Source organism: Enhydra lutris, unplaced genomic scaffold (genome assembly GCF_002288905.1).
Source record: "Enhydra lutris kenyoni isolate GAN:26980312 unplaced genomic scaffold, ASM228890v2 scaffoldscaffold92, whole genome shotgun sequence".
In the NCBI taxonomy this organism is placed as follows: Eukaryota; Metazoa; Chordata; class Mammalia; order Carnivora; family Mustelidae; genus Enhydra; species Enhydra lutris.
This window is the reverse complement of record NW_019154176.1, coordinates 1,555,653-1,568,822: the sequence shown is the minus strand read 5'-3', so window position 1 is coordinate 1,568,822 and position 13,170 is coordinate 1,555,653. Positions and strand designations below refer to the sequence as shown.

Sequence of the window (13,170 nt, the reverse complement as noted above, 5' to 3'; positions counted from 1 at the left end):
CCCGGGCCTCCAAAGCCTGGGACGCGGCTCCCAGCCTCTTTCTGTGTTTCCATCCCTCCAGCCTCCACCCCCCACCAGGCTGTTCCCACCACTTCCAACAGCAGCTCAAGGCTCTGCAAAAATGTCACCTCCTCGGGGAGGCCTTCTCTGACCACCCTGGGGGCAGAAGGCCCCGCCCTAACACCTGTAAGGCACATCCTATTTAAATAACTTCTTTACACTGAAGCCTCTGGAATCTTGTCTGTTTTCTGCGTTGAAATGTCAAATGCACAGTGAGGATCCATTTCTGTCTGGCCCCCCACCCCCCCCACCCCCGGATCTCCAGGGCTCAGAATTATGCCTGGCCTCTAATAGGTGCTAAAGGAAAAGCAGCTCTAGAGATGTTCATCATAGTTTACTCGTAGTGCTACAGTGTATCAGCCTCTGCTCTAAGCTGTTTACCTGAAGGATCCCACCTGCCCAGGTAGGAAGTGTTAATAACACAAGGGTCTCTGTAACAGTAGAGGAAGCTGGGGCCCAGCATGGCTGAGGGGGTCGCACAGCCAGAAAGTTGCAATGCTGAGGCTGCCACCGGGAGGCCTGGCTGCGATGGCTGGTTTTGCCCACTGGAGGGAAGGTGCCCTGGACCGGAGAAGAAGCTCCCTTCCCCCCCAGCCTCCAGGCATTGTGCCCCAGAGCCCCTCTGTTTTGAGTGGTGCCTTTCCCTGTTCCCACAGCCCACCCACCCACAGACCCAGCCCCCACCCAGAACCCTGGCAGGCTGAGGGGGAGGGGTGGGAAACCAGCAGGCCTTGGTTTATTTTCCTCCCCACTGTGGTGTCTCCTGCCAGAGCTGCGAGCTGCCCAGTTTGGGGGCAGGCCATTAAAAGCGGGTCCGAAAGGCCAAGACTCCACTCACCAGACAGCAGGGTTGACTGCCCAGGACCCTGAGCCCAGTCCCAGACTGACTGACAGACGGACGGATGTTCCTCGGCCAGCTGACCACTCTCCTGAGCCTGCTCAGTGGGGCCCGGTTGCACACAGGCTCCAGGAGGCCTGGACTCCTGGGGCCCCCACCTCAGCTCTGGGATGCTACCAATCAGACCCGGGCCCTGGGCCGAGGGACCCTAGGTTCCCAGGGACAGTCCTCTGCCCTCAGCAGCTGGAAGGCCTTCTTGGGCCTGCAGAAAACTGGGCCGCTGGGGAGAGGTGGCCAGCACCATGGGCAGGAGGTGGCCCCAACCGTGTCTCTGCCACTGGACCCGCAGGAAGTGGCCCAGGAGATGTGCAAGGCTGTGCCCTACACTCAGGTGAGGGTGGGTGGGGGGAGGGGAGGGTGGAGTTTCAGCATGGGCAGAGGGCACAGACTGGGGTCCTGCACAGATCTGGGGTCAAGCCTGGCATCCATCTGCATGTCTCCTATCCTCAGTTTCTTCCTACCGAACCATGAGGTTTACCTCCATCCTGGTCTCCCACCCAAGTCTATTTTCCCACTTAACAGCCAGAGGGCACCTGCGAATACCTGAGTCACATTCCCTTCTTCCTCCACTCAGAACCCTCCATGGCTCCCACTTCATCCAGAGCAAAAGCCATGTCCTTCCCAAGGTCCAAAGGGCCCTGCACTCTCTGCCTGTCACTTCCTCGCCCTTGCCTCCTCTCTCTCCCCCTCACCCACTTCACTCCTGCCATACCAGCCACCTGGTTTTTTATCTGGACACACCCAATGTCACATCTACGTCAGGGCCTTTGCACCGGCTGTTCCCTTTTGCCTCTATCATTCCCTCCCAACTCCCCGAGCATTCTGTGGCTCCTTCTCTCACCTCCTTCAGGTTTTTACTCAGACATCATTTAAAAATGCAGCACCTGCCACCCTGTTGCCCGTTTCCTGCTTTATTTCTCTCTGTGGAACACATCACCTAACATATAAAACTGATTTTGAAATTGCATCTATCGTGTCTCCCTCACTAGGATGTCTGCTCCAATAGGGCAGGGATTATATTATGCCTTATTTGCTTCTGTAGCCCCATCTCCAGGCCTGGGAGCAAAGCCAGGCACACGATAAGCCCTCAGTGTTTTTTGAATGAATAAATGAATGAATGAATGATAGTATCTGCCCCCTAAGGGCTACAGGGCAGTTGAACGAGACAGGTATGGGTATAGGCACCCAGTTACTGCTCCGTAAGTGTTGTGAGAACTCAGACCATGTGTTTAGAACACCAGCTCTGGTGCCCGGTGTACCTGGCTTCAAGTTATGCCTTAACTAATGATTTCTGTGTGACCCGGGAGAAGTGGCTTCCCTTCTCTGAGCCTCATTTCCTATCTTTGCAACAACAGACTTAACAATAGACATGAATTTCTATGACATGGCAAGGTGTTTGGAGCCATGCCCTGCGAGGCATCCGTTCCCAGCACCCCCTGGCTTGTTATTCATTCAGCAAATTTTCGCTGAATCCAGGTGACATGAGGGTGACTGCGTGGCCTTGGACCAGCTACCTTGCCCTGAATCCTGCCCCAGTTGCCCCAGACAGCCAGGCACACTGCACCCAGCGGAGGGAACCCCTGGCTTGGGATCCAGCTGTGTACCCTCTCCCAGAGCTGTAACTGCCCTATGATGACGCAAAGAATTTCTAAGGGTTCGCAGTCCCTTCATTAAGGGGAGGGACTGCTCGGAGCCTCTGGTCTCCTCATATGTAAATGAGGATCCTAAGGTTCTGGCCTGGAGCATTGTGGGAGGAGTGAGTTCACCGAAGGTGAGCAGTGTGGGCCCTGGCCGGCCGTTAGGGCTCAGCAATGTCAGCTTTCCGCACGATGGGCCAGCTGAGCCGCCCGCCATAAACAAAGCAGAGAAGGTCCCTGTCTCCAGGTTTCTTATGTTCTAGGAGAGGAACATCCAAAGAGACAGAACTATAAATTACTAGCAGCCCGTGAAGAAAGAGACTGGCCGCAGGGATAGAGACCATCAGGGGGAGACACTTCCTGTGGGGGTGCTTCTGAGGAAGGAGCAGACGGGATGATCTCAGGGGAGGACGGAGGGAGGAGCTCAGGTGCAGGACTCGGCAGGGGCAGGCAGGGGCAACGGGCCAGCGGTGGGCTTGTGTTTGGGGTACCAGAGGAGCAGTGAGGAGGCTGGGGCGGCTAGGGCAGAGTGAGGGGAGGGGGGTTGAGGAGGGTGGGGGTCGCAGGGCGGCAGGAATGCAGGGTTTAAACAGAGAAGGGCCATGATCTGGGGACGAGTTGATAAAGCCACGAAGTTGGAGGGGACCCCAGGAGGAACTTTTATTGAAGGCCAACTGTGTGCCCAGCAAGGGGCTAAAGGCTTCCTGTTTAATCCCCCTAGGCTCCTATAACACCACCCCTTCCTGCCATCCCTCCTTCCCGGAGGCGCAGCAGACTCCTCCCGATGCCAATCCCCAAGTGACCTCCTCATCGTCCCCTTCTCGGAAGAATCAGCCCTTCCCTCTAGTGCTCCTCTCTGTTGAAAGGGCTAGACTGATTTCTTTCTTGCCTGGCTGAACTTCCACCATTTCACAGGTGAGGAAACAGGACCAGAGAGGTTAAGGAGCTTGCTCCGAGTCACACAGCCAGGAGGTAGCATTCAGGACCAGAACCCAGGCCTCTAGAGGTGGGGTGGAAATGGATGGGAGATGATTCTCCCCATTCGGGCCCCAGACTCTACTGCCCTTGACCCATTTCCCGGCCCCAGGTGCTCTCCCAGCCCGGCTGCTCGTCAGTTCACCTCCGCAATCACCTCTGCTTTGGCCGCTGCTCCTCCCTCTACATCCCCAGCTCGCAGCCCACCCCGCTCATCCTCTGCAACAGCTGTGTGCCCGCTCGCAAGCGCCGGACCCCTGTCCTCCTGTGGTGTCGGGCGAGTCGCCCAGACTCCCGTCGACGGATGAAGACATCTACTGTGCTGGTTGAAGGCTGTCAGTGCAGCCCGAAGGCGTGATCTGCGCTTGATGGACAGACACACAGACGCAAACTCCTTGGAGAGATGGGGGAGGGAGGGATGTGCCCAGAAGACGCTGACCTGGATCATGAGCACTGGGTCAAGAGACTGGGGACACAGGGACAGCCAGACAGGGCTCCAGGGACACCAGGTGTATCCCCACTGGGGAGGTGGGGGTGTGGACCACTCACAGTCATAGCACACACTTTTGGAGCACTCCGTTTGCCCTGTCCCGCACTAAGTGTTTGACACCCACTACCTCATGTCATCCTCGGAGCAGCCCAATGAGATGCGGGTTGGTGTCATCCCATTTCACAGAGAAGGAAACTGAGGCTCTAGGAGGCAAAGTCACTTGCTCAGCTCACACAGCAATAAGTGACAGATCCGGCATTCGAATCCTAGGCCATGTGGCAACGAATTTTAACCACCAGGCTAGACCCCATCTCATAGAATGGAAGACACACTCCCAGCTACAGGGAGGACGGATGGTCCTGCACAGAGCAAGTGACACAGGGATGTCCCATTCTTGGGACCTCAAGAAACCAAGGCAGGGAGGCCCACGGAGCTGTGGGGAGAAATGTGGGCTCCCCAAGTCAGGGGCAGGACCATGTGATCCCAGCTGCCCCTCTAGCCCCAGCCCCTTAAGTCTCCATACAGCCCCATGCATAGTGTGGAATTAAACAGGAACCGCAATGGTTGGCCAAGCCCAGTTGTGCGTGTGCGTGTCTGTGTCCGTGCATGTGTGTGTGTTCCTCCAACCAGGGTTCCCTGGGACCAGTGGCCCTTTGCTGGGGTGTGGGCTTCAGGGGTGCTCCCTCCATAGCCTGGTACAGGGTCTGCGGCACAGGAGGGCAGCCTGGCTCTGGGCGGCTGGAACCAGGGCCCTAGCAGATGGGCCCGTCTGGCACAGACGCAGGGACATGTGGCGCTGTCAAGGTTGCCTCCAAATGCCCCCCGGAGTGTGGGGTGGGTTGGGGGGGTGGCCAGGCCCCTCTCAGCCCTCTTCCTGCCTCAGGAAGGAAGGCCCCAGGTGAGGGGAGCAGAAGGAGGGGACCCGAGGAAACAGATGGGCCAGCAGGGCGTGGGAGCCTGTGACCTCTGACCCTACAGGCCTGCACAGCGGGGTGGGAACAGGCCAGGCCGCCAGCTCCCAAGGCAGGGCTCCAAGGGCCCTGGGTGGGGGAGGGTCGCACGGGCCCACAGGGGGCGCACTATCCCTCCTCCCTCCAGGGTTCTGGGCCAAAGCCCGGGCAGGGTCCGAGTGGGCAGCTCAGCCCTGGCACCGTGGGTACCCCTCTCTCTGGCAGGCACGAGGCGCCTGCTATCCCCCCCTTCAGCTGTGCCCACCTCCTGCCAGCCGGGGAGCCAGCTGGGAACCTTAGTGCCAGGGGGCCCCCGGAGTCCCTGCCCCCTCCTGGGCAGTGCCAGCCGGCCCCCACCCCCGCCCCCCAGGCCCAGTAATGGGTGGGTAATGAGTGCTGGGGGAGCGGGGGAGGGGCAAGGGATGCAGGTGCCACAGGCGCTGGCACGGGGGCCGCTAATCAGGTTTGCCAACGCCATCTGTCACCGCGCGAGCATCTGGGGCTCAAGGTGACCCTGTCACCCTCAGTTACAATTATGAGTTTGGCATCTGTATTAAAGCCCGCCAGCCGGCCAGGCAGGGGAGGGCTGGGGTGGGCACGGGGGTGCACGGCAAGCCCTCCCAGGGGTCCTGTTCCCAGGGGCTGCATAGTTGCCAAGGCGCGGGGCTTCTCCATGCTTGGGGGAGTTCATGTGTGTGTGTGTGTGTGTGTGTGTGCGTATGTGTGTATGCCTGTGCCAGCCTTCACAATCCTGTGAGTGTGTTTGGATGCAGGGCACAGAACCTGGGGCGTCCTGGGTTTTTCTGTCTCTGGGTATGGTGGCTGTGTGCCTGAGCTTGGTGGGATGGGTTGGGGTGCTGTGGGGAGCTCTGAGACTGCATGGGTGCACAGAAGAACATGGGTCCATGTGCTGGGAGAGGAGCATATGGCAGTTCTGGGTTTCTTTAGGTGATGCTGTGTTGCTAGGCTGTAAGTGTGTGTGTGTGATTGTCCATGTGTATCTGTAGTGTGTGACGTTGTACGTGTGATGGTCACAAGCTGTAGGTTTTGGGGTGTGGGTCTGTAAGATCCTGTCGAAGTGTGTGTGTGTAAATACACAGGGACAGCAGCAGGGACCAAACCCTGATGCCTAGGGTCTAACGTGGGAGGCTTGGGGAATATTGGGACCTGGCTCCGAGGAGGGTTTTGGGCTCTGGGTCCTTGGTTTTAGATTCTGGGAGATAGGATGTAAATGTCTGGATTCTAGATCCTGAGCATTTGGATCTGGATTTTAAATTCTGGGACCTGAGTTCTGGGATCTAGATTCTAGATCTTGGCATCTGGGCATCTAGATTCAGATTCTGGATTCTGAACTCTGATTCTGAATTCTGGGATCTGGATTTCAAGCTCTGAATTCTGGGTCTGGGTTCTCGCTTCTGGACCCAGGCTTTCAGTCTCTCCAGGTCTCTGTACTAAGCCTGGGCCGGTCCTCTCTGCCCTTCTATTCAGGCTGGGCCACTGGGCCGCCACTATCTCCCCACGTGATGGGTGCAGGGACCATACATGGCCACCAGGGGACACCCTTGGTCCAGGTTTGGGCCAAGTTGACCCAGACAGCCAGAAGTTAGGGGAACACCCTGGCCTGGCTTGACCCAGCTCTTTGAAGCAGAGTGAGGTGGGGTTTCACTTCCTTCCCTTCCCTTCCCAATCTCCACCAACGACAGTGTCTGTATGTGAAACATGGAGAACTGGACTGACCCTGCAGCCCCACAGACCCCCAATCTGGACTAGGGGACAGGAAGCCAGTCAGTGGGTCAGACCAGGGGGACAGCACATGTGTGTCGTAGAAGGTATCACTGAATGTAGGGAGAGGTGTGCAGATGAGAGCATTCTGTGTCTGGGTGGGGGAAGTATGACAGTGTTCCCTAGAGGGTGAGCCTATGTGGTGATGTGCGACCGTGTGTGACCAGGACCACATGTCTGGCAGGGTCCTCATGTGATGGCGCATCTGTGGGGCTCTGGTGTGGGGTAGGAGTCCCTGTCGTGGGTGTGCCTGACTGTAGCCATGACTGTAAGTGTCTCTGGTTGTCTGTGGATGGATCAGTAGGTGTCACTGTGTCCGTGTCATGTCCCCAAGGACCGGATTTCTGTGTCGATGATCTCTTATAGGGGGTGTGTGGAGATGTGTAGGACAGAGGTTTGTCTTCTGAGAGTGTCAACCAGGGGAAGGCGAGTCATGGGAAGGGGAGTGGACAGAAAAATAAGGGGAGTGGAGAAGGGACTGAGGTGGGTGGGAACAGAGACCCACGGAGCTTTCCCTCCATTTCCTTCCTGGGTCTCCCTGACCCTCCATCTGGCTGGGCTCCTCCCACCTCCTAGCATCTCCGACTTTGTCTCCGGGTCCAGGTCTTCTGCCTCCTCCCGTTGCCAGGCTCAGCGCCGGGCACAGTGGGCCTCTGTTTCCCCTCAGCCCTCATCTTCCGTCTTGCTCCCCTGCTCTGCCTCTCCTTGGCCCTCCTCCTCTGTCAGGCTTTTCCTCGTTTGGGCATTTTTCCCCATCTCACAGGCCTCTCCCATCTCTCTGTCTTTCCCCAGCTCGCTCTTCCCCTTGTCTTCTAAGTGTCTTTCTTTGCGCATCTACGGCTCTTTCTGTCTCTCCCTACCTCCTGTCTCTCCCTGTCTTCCCATCTCTCCCCATCTCTGTCTTTCTCCGCCCCGTCTCCCGGTCTCTGCTGGCCCGGGTGGGTCCGGGTGGGTCCTGGACAGCCTGGCCCGGGCGCCGCGACGAACAATGCCCCATTCACGCGGCCCGTCGGCGCCATGGCAACGCGCCCGCCCCGCCCTCCCCGCGCGGGCCGCGCGTGCCAAGAGGATGCCATGGTTACGTCAGGCGCGTGCCCGCCCCGCGCGCCGCCGCCCCGCGCGTTCTTGAAGGGGCCGGGCCAGCAGGGGGCGCCCGGCCGCAGCCTCTGCCTGGAGTCGGGAGGGACCGTCCCTTCACCCGGCCTTCAGGGACTCCGTGCCTCAGTTTCCCGTCATGTAAAACATCAGGGGTGGGCCGAGTGAGATTGTGGTGGGTGGGTGCGTGCGTGTGTGTGAGAGAGAGAGCAAGAGAAAGTGAGAGAGACACAGAGATGGTCCATGAGGTCACTTTTTGGGGATTGTTGTGTGTCTGTGAGTTTGAGAGTCAGTGGAACTGTATGTATGAACATGTGGGTCCATGTTTGCACACTTATGTGGGTGTTTCATGAGAAGTAGCTTGTAGTTTAGAGGTGATCGTATGCCTGTGTGTGTGTGTGTGTGTGTGTGTGTTTTCATGCCTGTGTGTGATACTGTCTATGTAGTTTGGGTGCAATGGTGTATCTGCGTTTTTGTGGTCGTGTGACTGAGTGTTTGTGTACCTCTGCTTTTGCATGTCGTGTGTGTGTGTGTGTGTGTGTGTGCGCACGTGTGTTTTGTGTCTGTGGTTTTGGTGTGATTATGTGTGGTTGTGAGTTCATGGGATTGTGTGTGCGCCTTTATTTGCATGTCTGAGGTGTGTGTGTGTGCATGGGTGGATGGCTGTGTTGTTGGGTGTGGTTTTGACTTTGTAGGACTGTTGTTTGTGTGTCTGGAGGTCCGTGTTCACAGATTGGTGTGTATTTATGTGTGGAACTGGGGGTGGGCTCTGAGGACTGCTCGGGCTTGGCTGAGCTCCCCCCTCACCTGAGGGCCTCCTGGCACAGAAGGGGGTGCCCAGCTGCCTGGGACCTCCGACTCCCCACAGGTTCAAGAGCGCCCCAGCTGATGAATATTCATGAGTTGGGGGGGCTGGCACCCACTGCCTACAGCTGCGAGTCCATTAGCCCCCTGGCTCTCCGTACATTGACTGCAGCGGGCGGGCCGCGGGGCGGGGGGGTGTCAGAGCGGGTCTGTCCCTGTCTCCATGACTTGGGAGGCTGGGGGGTATCCTAGTGACTATTGTGGGGGCCATGTCAGAATGCTTGGCTGCTTATGGGGACAGCTAAGGGGCTGTCTCAATGTTGTGACAGGCGCTGGGGAGAGCGACTGTTGTGTGACAGGATGTTCTTGTAACAGCGGTGGTGGCTGTCATCCACTGTTTCTTTGTAGCTCTGTCCAGGGACTCTGGGTGTTGTGTGGCAGTGTGAGATGTGTGCCTGTCACCTGCAATAGCGTGTATGTCCATAAGTGTATGTCTTCAGAGTGTCTTTGAGCACTTCTGCAGTGGCCTGTGCCTTCTGGCTGCCTGCTCTGTGACACCGTAACAGGGAGGGTATGTCGTTGTGTTGCTGGAGTGACTGGTCTGGTTCAAATGTTGACTGAGGGACAGCTGTGTGCCACAGCCTGGGGATGAAGTGATCAGATCTGATTCCCCTCCTTGTGACCGGGGGTGGGTGGGTGAGCAGTGACTCTGTGTGGCCATGTGGCAACCACAGCTGCAAGGGCACCCGGACCGGGCGTGTCAGTGTGCCTCTACTGGTCAGTGTGACGCTGAGGCAGTGCGAGGGTCAGCGTGTCAGGCTAGCTGTGAGGACACAGGAGACCATGTGGCCGAAGGCGTGTGTGACCAGAATTGTTGAGGGTGTGATGGTATTTCTGTGTGTAACAGCGTGGCTGAGGGTGTGACAGACAGTGTCGCTGGTTGAAGGTGTGACAGTGTGGCTCCGTGTGTGGTTGAAGGTGTGACAGCGTAACTATGTGTGACAGCATGTGTGACAGTGTGGTTGTGTGTGATAGCGTGACTGAGGAGGAGACAGTGTGGCTATGCGCGTGGCTGTGTGATAGAAGGTGTGACAGTGACACTATGTGTGTGACAGTGTGTGTGATGACATGAGCCAAGGGGCTATGCCTGCCCCACCCCCATCCCCAGGCTGCACAGGGAGCCCAGCTACACTGTCACACACAACTACACTGTCACCTCCTCAGCCGTGCTGTCACATACAGCCTTGCTGTCATACCTTCATGCTGGAGCAAGGGCCCTCACGGCACGAGACTGCCAGCTGCCCAGCCTGGGGACACACGTGGGCCTGAGGCAGGGACACCTAGAGAGCCAACCCCTAGTTGATCTGTCTTCTGCCAGTGGGCTGGGTTTGGGGAGTGGCCTCCAGATGCAGCAGGGATGGGTGTGGGGAGGGCTCCCGTGGTCTGGGGGACTCTGGCCTGGGCCCTGGTGTGTGGCTGGGTGGCCCCTGAGGCTTGGCTGGGGACATGGCACAGCCAGCCTCACCCCCCTGATACCTACTCCCTGGGTCAGCTGGGTGGTGGCAGCATACAGAGGCCCCATTCAGGAGCTCGGGCTAGGTTTCTAGGGCGGGGGGGGGGGGGGGCGGGTCTCCTGCCGCCTGCAAATGAAACATTTCCCCAATTCCTTCCCTTTGCCTCCAGATGAGTGCTGGCTGCGGGAGGCCTTGCTGCTTGCCTACCCTCTGCCCCAGCCAGGCTGTGCCACACACAGCACGTGGGAATGTGTGCCTGTGGGCCTTGTCTGCAGCTGGGGGCTGGCCTGCATAGTCCCCTTTGTGATTTGGGGATGTTTATGTGTGTCTTTGGGTGTTGGTGTGACCAACTCTTTCTGTGTATGAACATTTATGATCGTAGGTGACCTTGTGTGTGTGTGTGTGTGATCTGTATATCTTCGTGCGACTTTGTGTGTGCCACATGTCTAGATGATTTGGGAAGCATCTGTGTGTGGGACCACACGGACTTGTCCCATATGAGATTTTGTGTGTGTACCTGTGTGACTTTGGGTGGCCTTGTGTGTATCTGTATAACTAGGCTCAGGGTGATTCCAGGAACCCGTGTAACTATGTTTCGGAATGTCTGAGTGTGTCTTTGTCTGTCAGTGTATATTTGAGTCTCTTTGGGGGGTCTATGTGTCGGTGAGGGTCTTTGTATGTCCCAGGGGTATTATTGGTGTTACTCTGTGGATGGATCTGGGAAGATCTGTGTGGGATTGTGTGTGTGTGTGTGTGTGTGTGTGTGTGTGTGTGTGTTTGCTATTCTGGAAGAGTGTGTGCCCGTGACGGGATGTGGTGATGGCTCTTCATATGACGACCCCCAGAGGAGGTCGTGTGTCCAAGTGTGCCTGTGTGTCCTCGGGATTCTCTTGTGTGTGAAACATGGTTCCAGGTGCCTGACCAGGTGTGCCCCGAGAGCAGGGCCCGTAATACCTCAGGCTCAGACCCCCTTAGGGACTCCCAGCTTGGGGTGAGGGCAGCAAGCACCAAGCTAGGACCCCAAGTTTGGGGCACAGACCATGCCTGCCAGGCGGGGCAGGGGAGACATTAGGCCCTCATGGAGAGTGAGGACTCCCAGACTTGTCAGGAGGGCCTAGAGTACCCCCTCCCTGACCCTGCCATGATCCACAGGCTGGCTCTTGGCCTACCCTGCCAGATGTTTACCCACAGCCCCAAGAGGCCTGGCTGGCTGCCCCAGAACCCAGTGATGCCTGGCCCCATCCTCAGTAGCCCAGGACCTGGCCGCCAGAGCCCAGATGTTTCAGTGCCCTCTCCTCTACCAACCCCCAGCATTCTGGCCAGGTAATGCCATGGGCCTGGTTCCCAATCCTCCCTCCCCCTCCCTCCCCCACACACCTGCATGGTAAGAACACACCTGCTACCAGCTGCAGCCGGGTGGGCAGTTCCGGCAGGGAGGAATGTGGGGGATTCCAGCTGTGGCATCCCAGCTGTGCCCAGCCTCCTGGCAGCGCCCTCCTCCCCCTCAGTTTCTCGAAGGCCAGGTGTGCCCTAAGACCTGAGTTCTGTGTGGGGAGGGGTGGAGGCACGGGTGTCCTCTAGGACAGCCCCCCTTTTTTTAGAGCGCCCCTTTGCCTCATAAAAATCCTCCCAGCTGGCAGCGGTAGTGAGGGGAGCAGAGTGGATGCATGTGTGTGTGTGTGTGTGTGTGTGTGTGCGTGCGCACGCACATGCATATGTGCACACAGGGTGGGGGTGTTGTGGGTAGGGGGAGGTAGTGTCAGCATCAGAGAATTCTGAGTGCAGATATGTGCATGAACATGGGGTCAAGTGTTTTGTTTGTGTGAACATGAATGGATGTAGTTTGCGACTATATAAGGAAGTGAGTGTGTATATGCACACAGTGGTGTGAGAGTGTGTGTAAATGGAAGAATGGGTATTGTGTGTTTATGAATGGAAGGAGGGGTGTTGTGTGTGTATCTGGATGTTGTGTGACTATGTGTGTGTGTGTAAATGGAAGGATGGATGTCCTGTGGGTGTGTGTATGGATGTTGTGTCATGTGTCTGTGTAAATGGAAGGATGCATGTCCTTTTTTGTGTGAATGTGTCTGAACGGACGGATGGGTATCCTGTTTCTGTGTGTGTGTCTGAATGGGCGTTGCCTGTGTGTGTTGTCAATGGAAGCATGTTCTGTGTGTGTATATAGATGTTGTATGTGTGTGTGTCTGTCTGAATGGAAGGATAGGTGTTGCCTGTGTGTGTTTGCGTGCACATGTGTGTGTGAGTATGAGCAGAGGGAGGAATGTTGTGGTGTGAGTGTGTATGTGAACAAAGGATGGATGGTGTGCGTGCATGTGCAAACGGAATGGTGATGTGAGTGTGGGTGTGAGTGGGTACGGGAAGCTGGTTCCAGCAGAGCCTAGGTTTGGGACAGATGCAGGACCAGGAGGGAGATCAGTGAGTGGGGACACCCCAGCCCCAGGGTCTGGCATGACTGGCTGACGGGGCTGGGAGCGCAGGCCGTCTGGTGGGGGGAGGACCGGACCCAAGTTGGTGGGGGTGCTTCCGAGGGGCGCCGCCCTTCATGCCCATTTGCAGAGGAGGTCGGGCGGCGGAGGGTCTGCCTAGCTCTGGAGATCTCTCCCAATCCTCCCAGCTGTACTAAAGGTGCCAGATACCCAGCCCTCTCCATTTCTTTCTTGAGCTATCCAGGCCCCAGTCGTCCTTGATCTCTAAATCCCTTTCCTGTTCCTTCTTTCAGCCCCTCATGGTGCCCCCCCCTCCCTGGTCCCCCATGCAGCATGCAGCCTGGCCCCTTCTCTCCAAACCATTGCTCACAATCGCCCCCCCCCACCTTCCTCCTGCAGCGGTGCTGGGGAGGAGCAGCAGCAAAGGCCCTGAAACTTTAAACGGTGTTAAAAGTTTCTGTTTACGAGAAGCCCTTGAATTTTTAAGGACGTATCGATTCCCTCTGCCACGGCCTTGG

The 13,170-nt window shown here is 57.4% G+C and overlaps 1 protein-coding gene across 1 annotated transcript; it reads left to right on the top strand.

The window, feature by feature from the left end:
• Window positions 1-962: 962 nt before the first annotated feature.
• LOC111162391 (DAN domain BMP antagonist family member 5) lies at window positions 963-3,928 on the top strand. The gene is made up of 2 exons (XM_022526781.1): window positions 963-1,289; window positions 3,683-3,928. Exons 1-2 carry the CDS (start codon window positions 963-965, stop codon window positions 3,926-3,928), a joined length of 573 nt encoding a protein of 190 aa, XP_022382489.1.
• The last annotated feature ends 9,242 nt before the right edge of the window (window positions 3,929-13,170 follow it).

What these genes read in the sequence shown, in the direction of transcription:
- LOC111162391 (XM_022526781.1), top strand. Translation starts at nt 963, where the DNA reads ATGTTCCTCGGCCAGCTGACCACTCTCCTGAGCCTGCTCAGTGGGGCC. An exon ending in AGGCTGTGCCCTACACTCAG is followed by an intron (nt 1,290 to 3,682) that starts GTGAGGGTGGGT and finishes TCCCGGCCCCAG; the next exon opens with GTGCTCTCCCAGCCCGGCTG.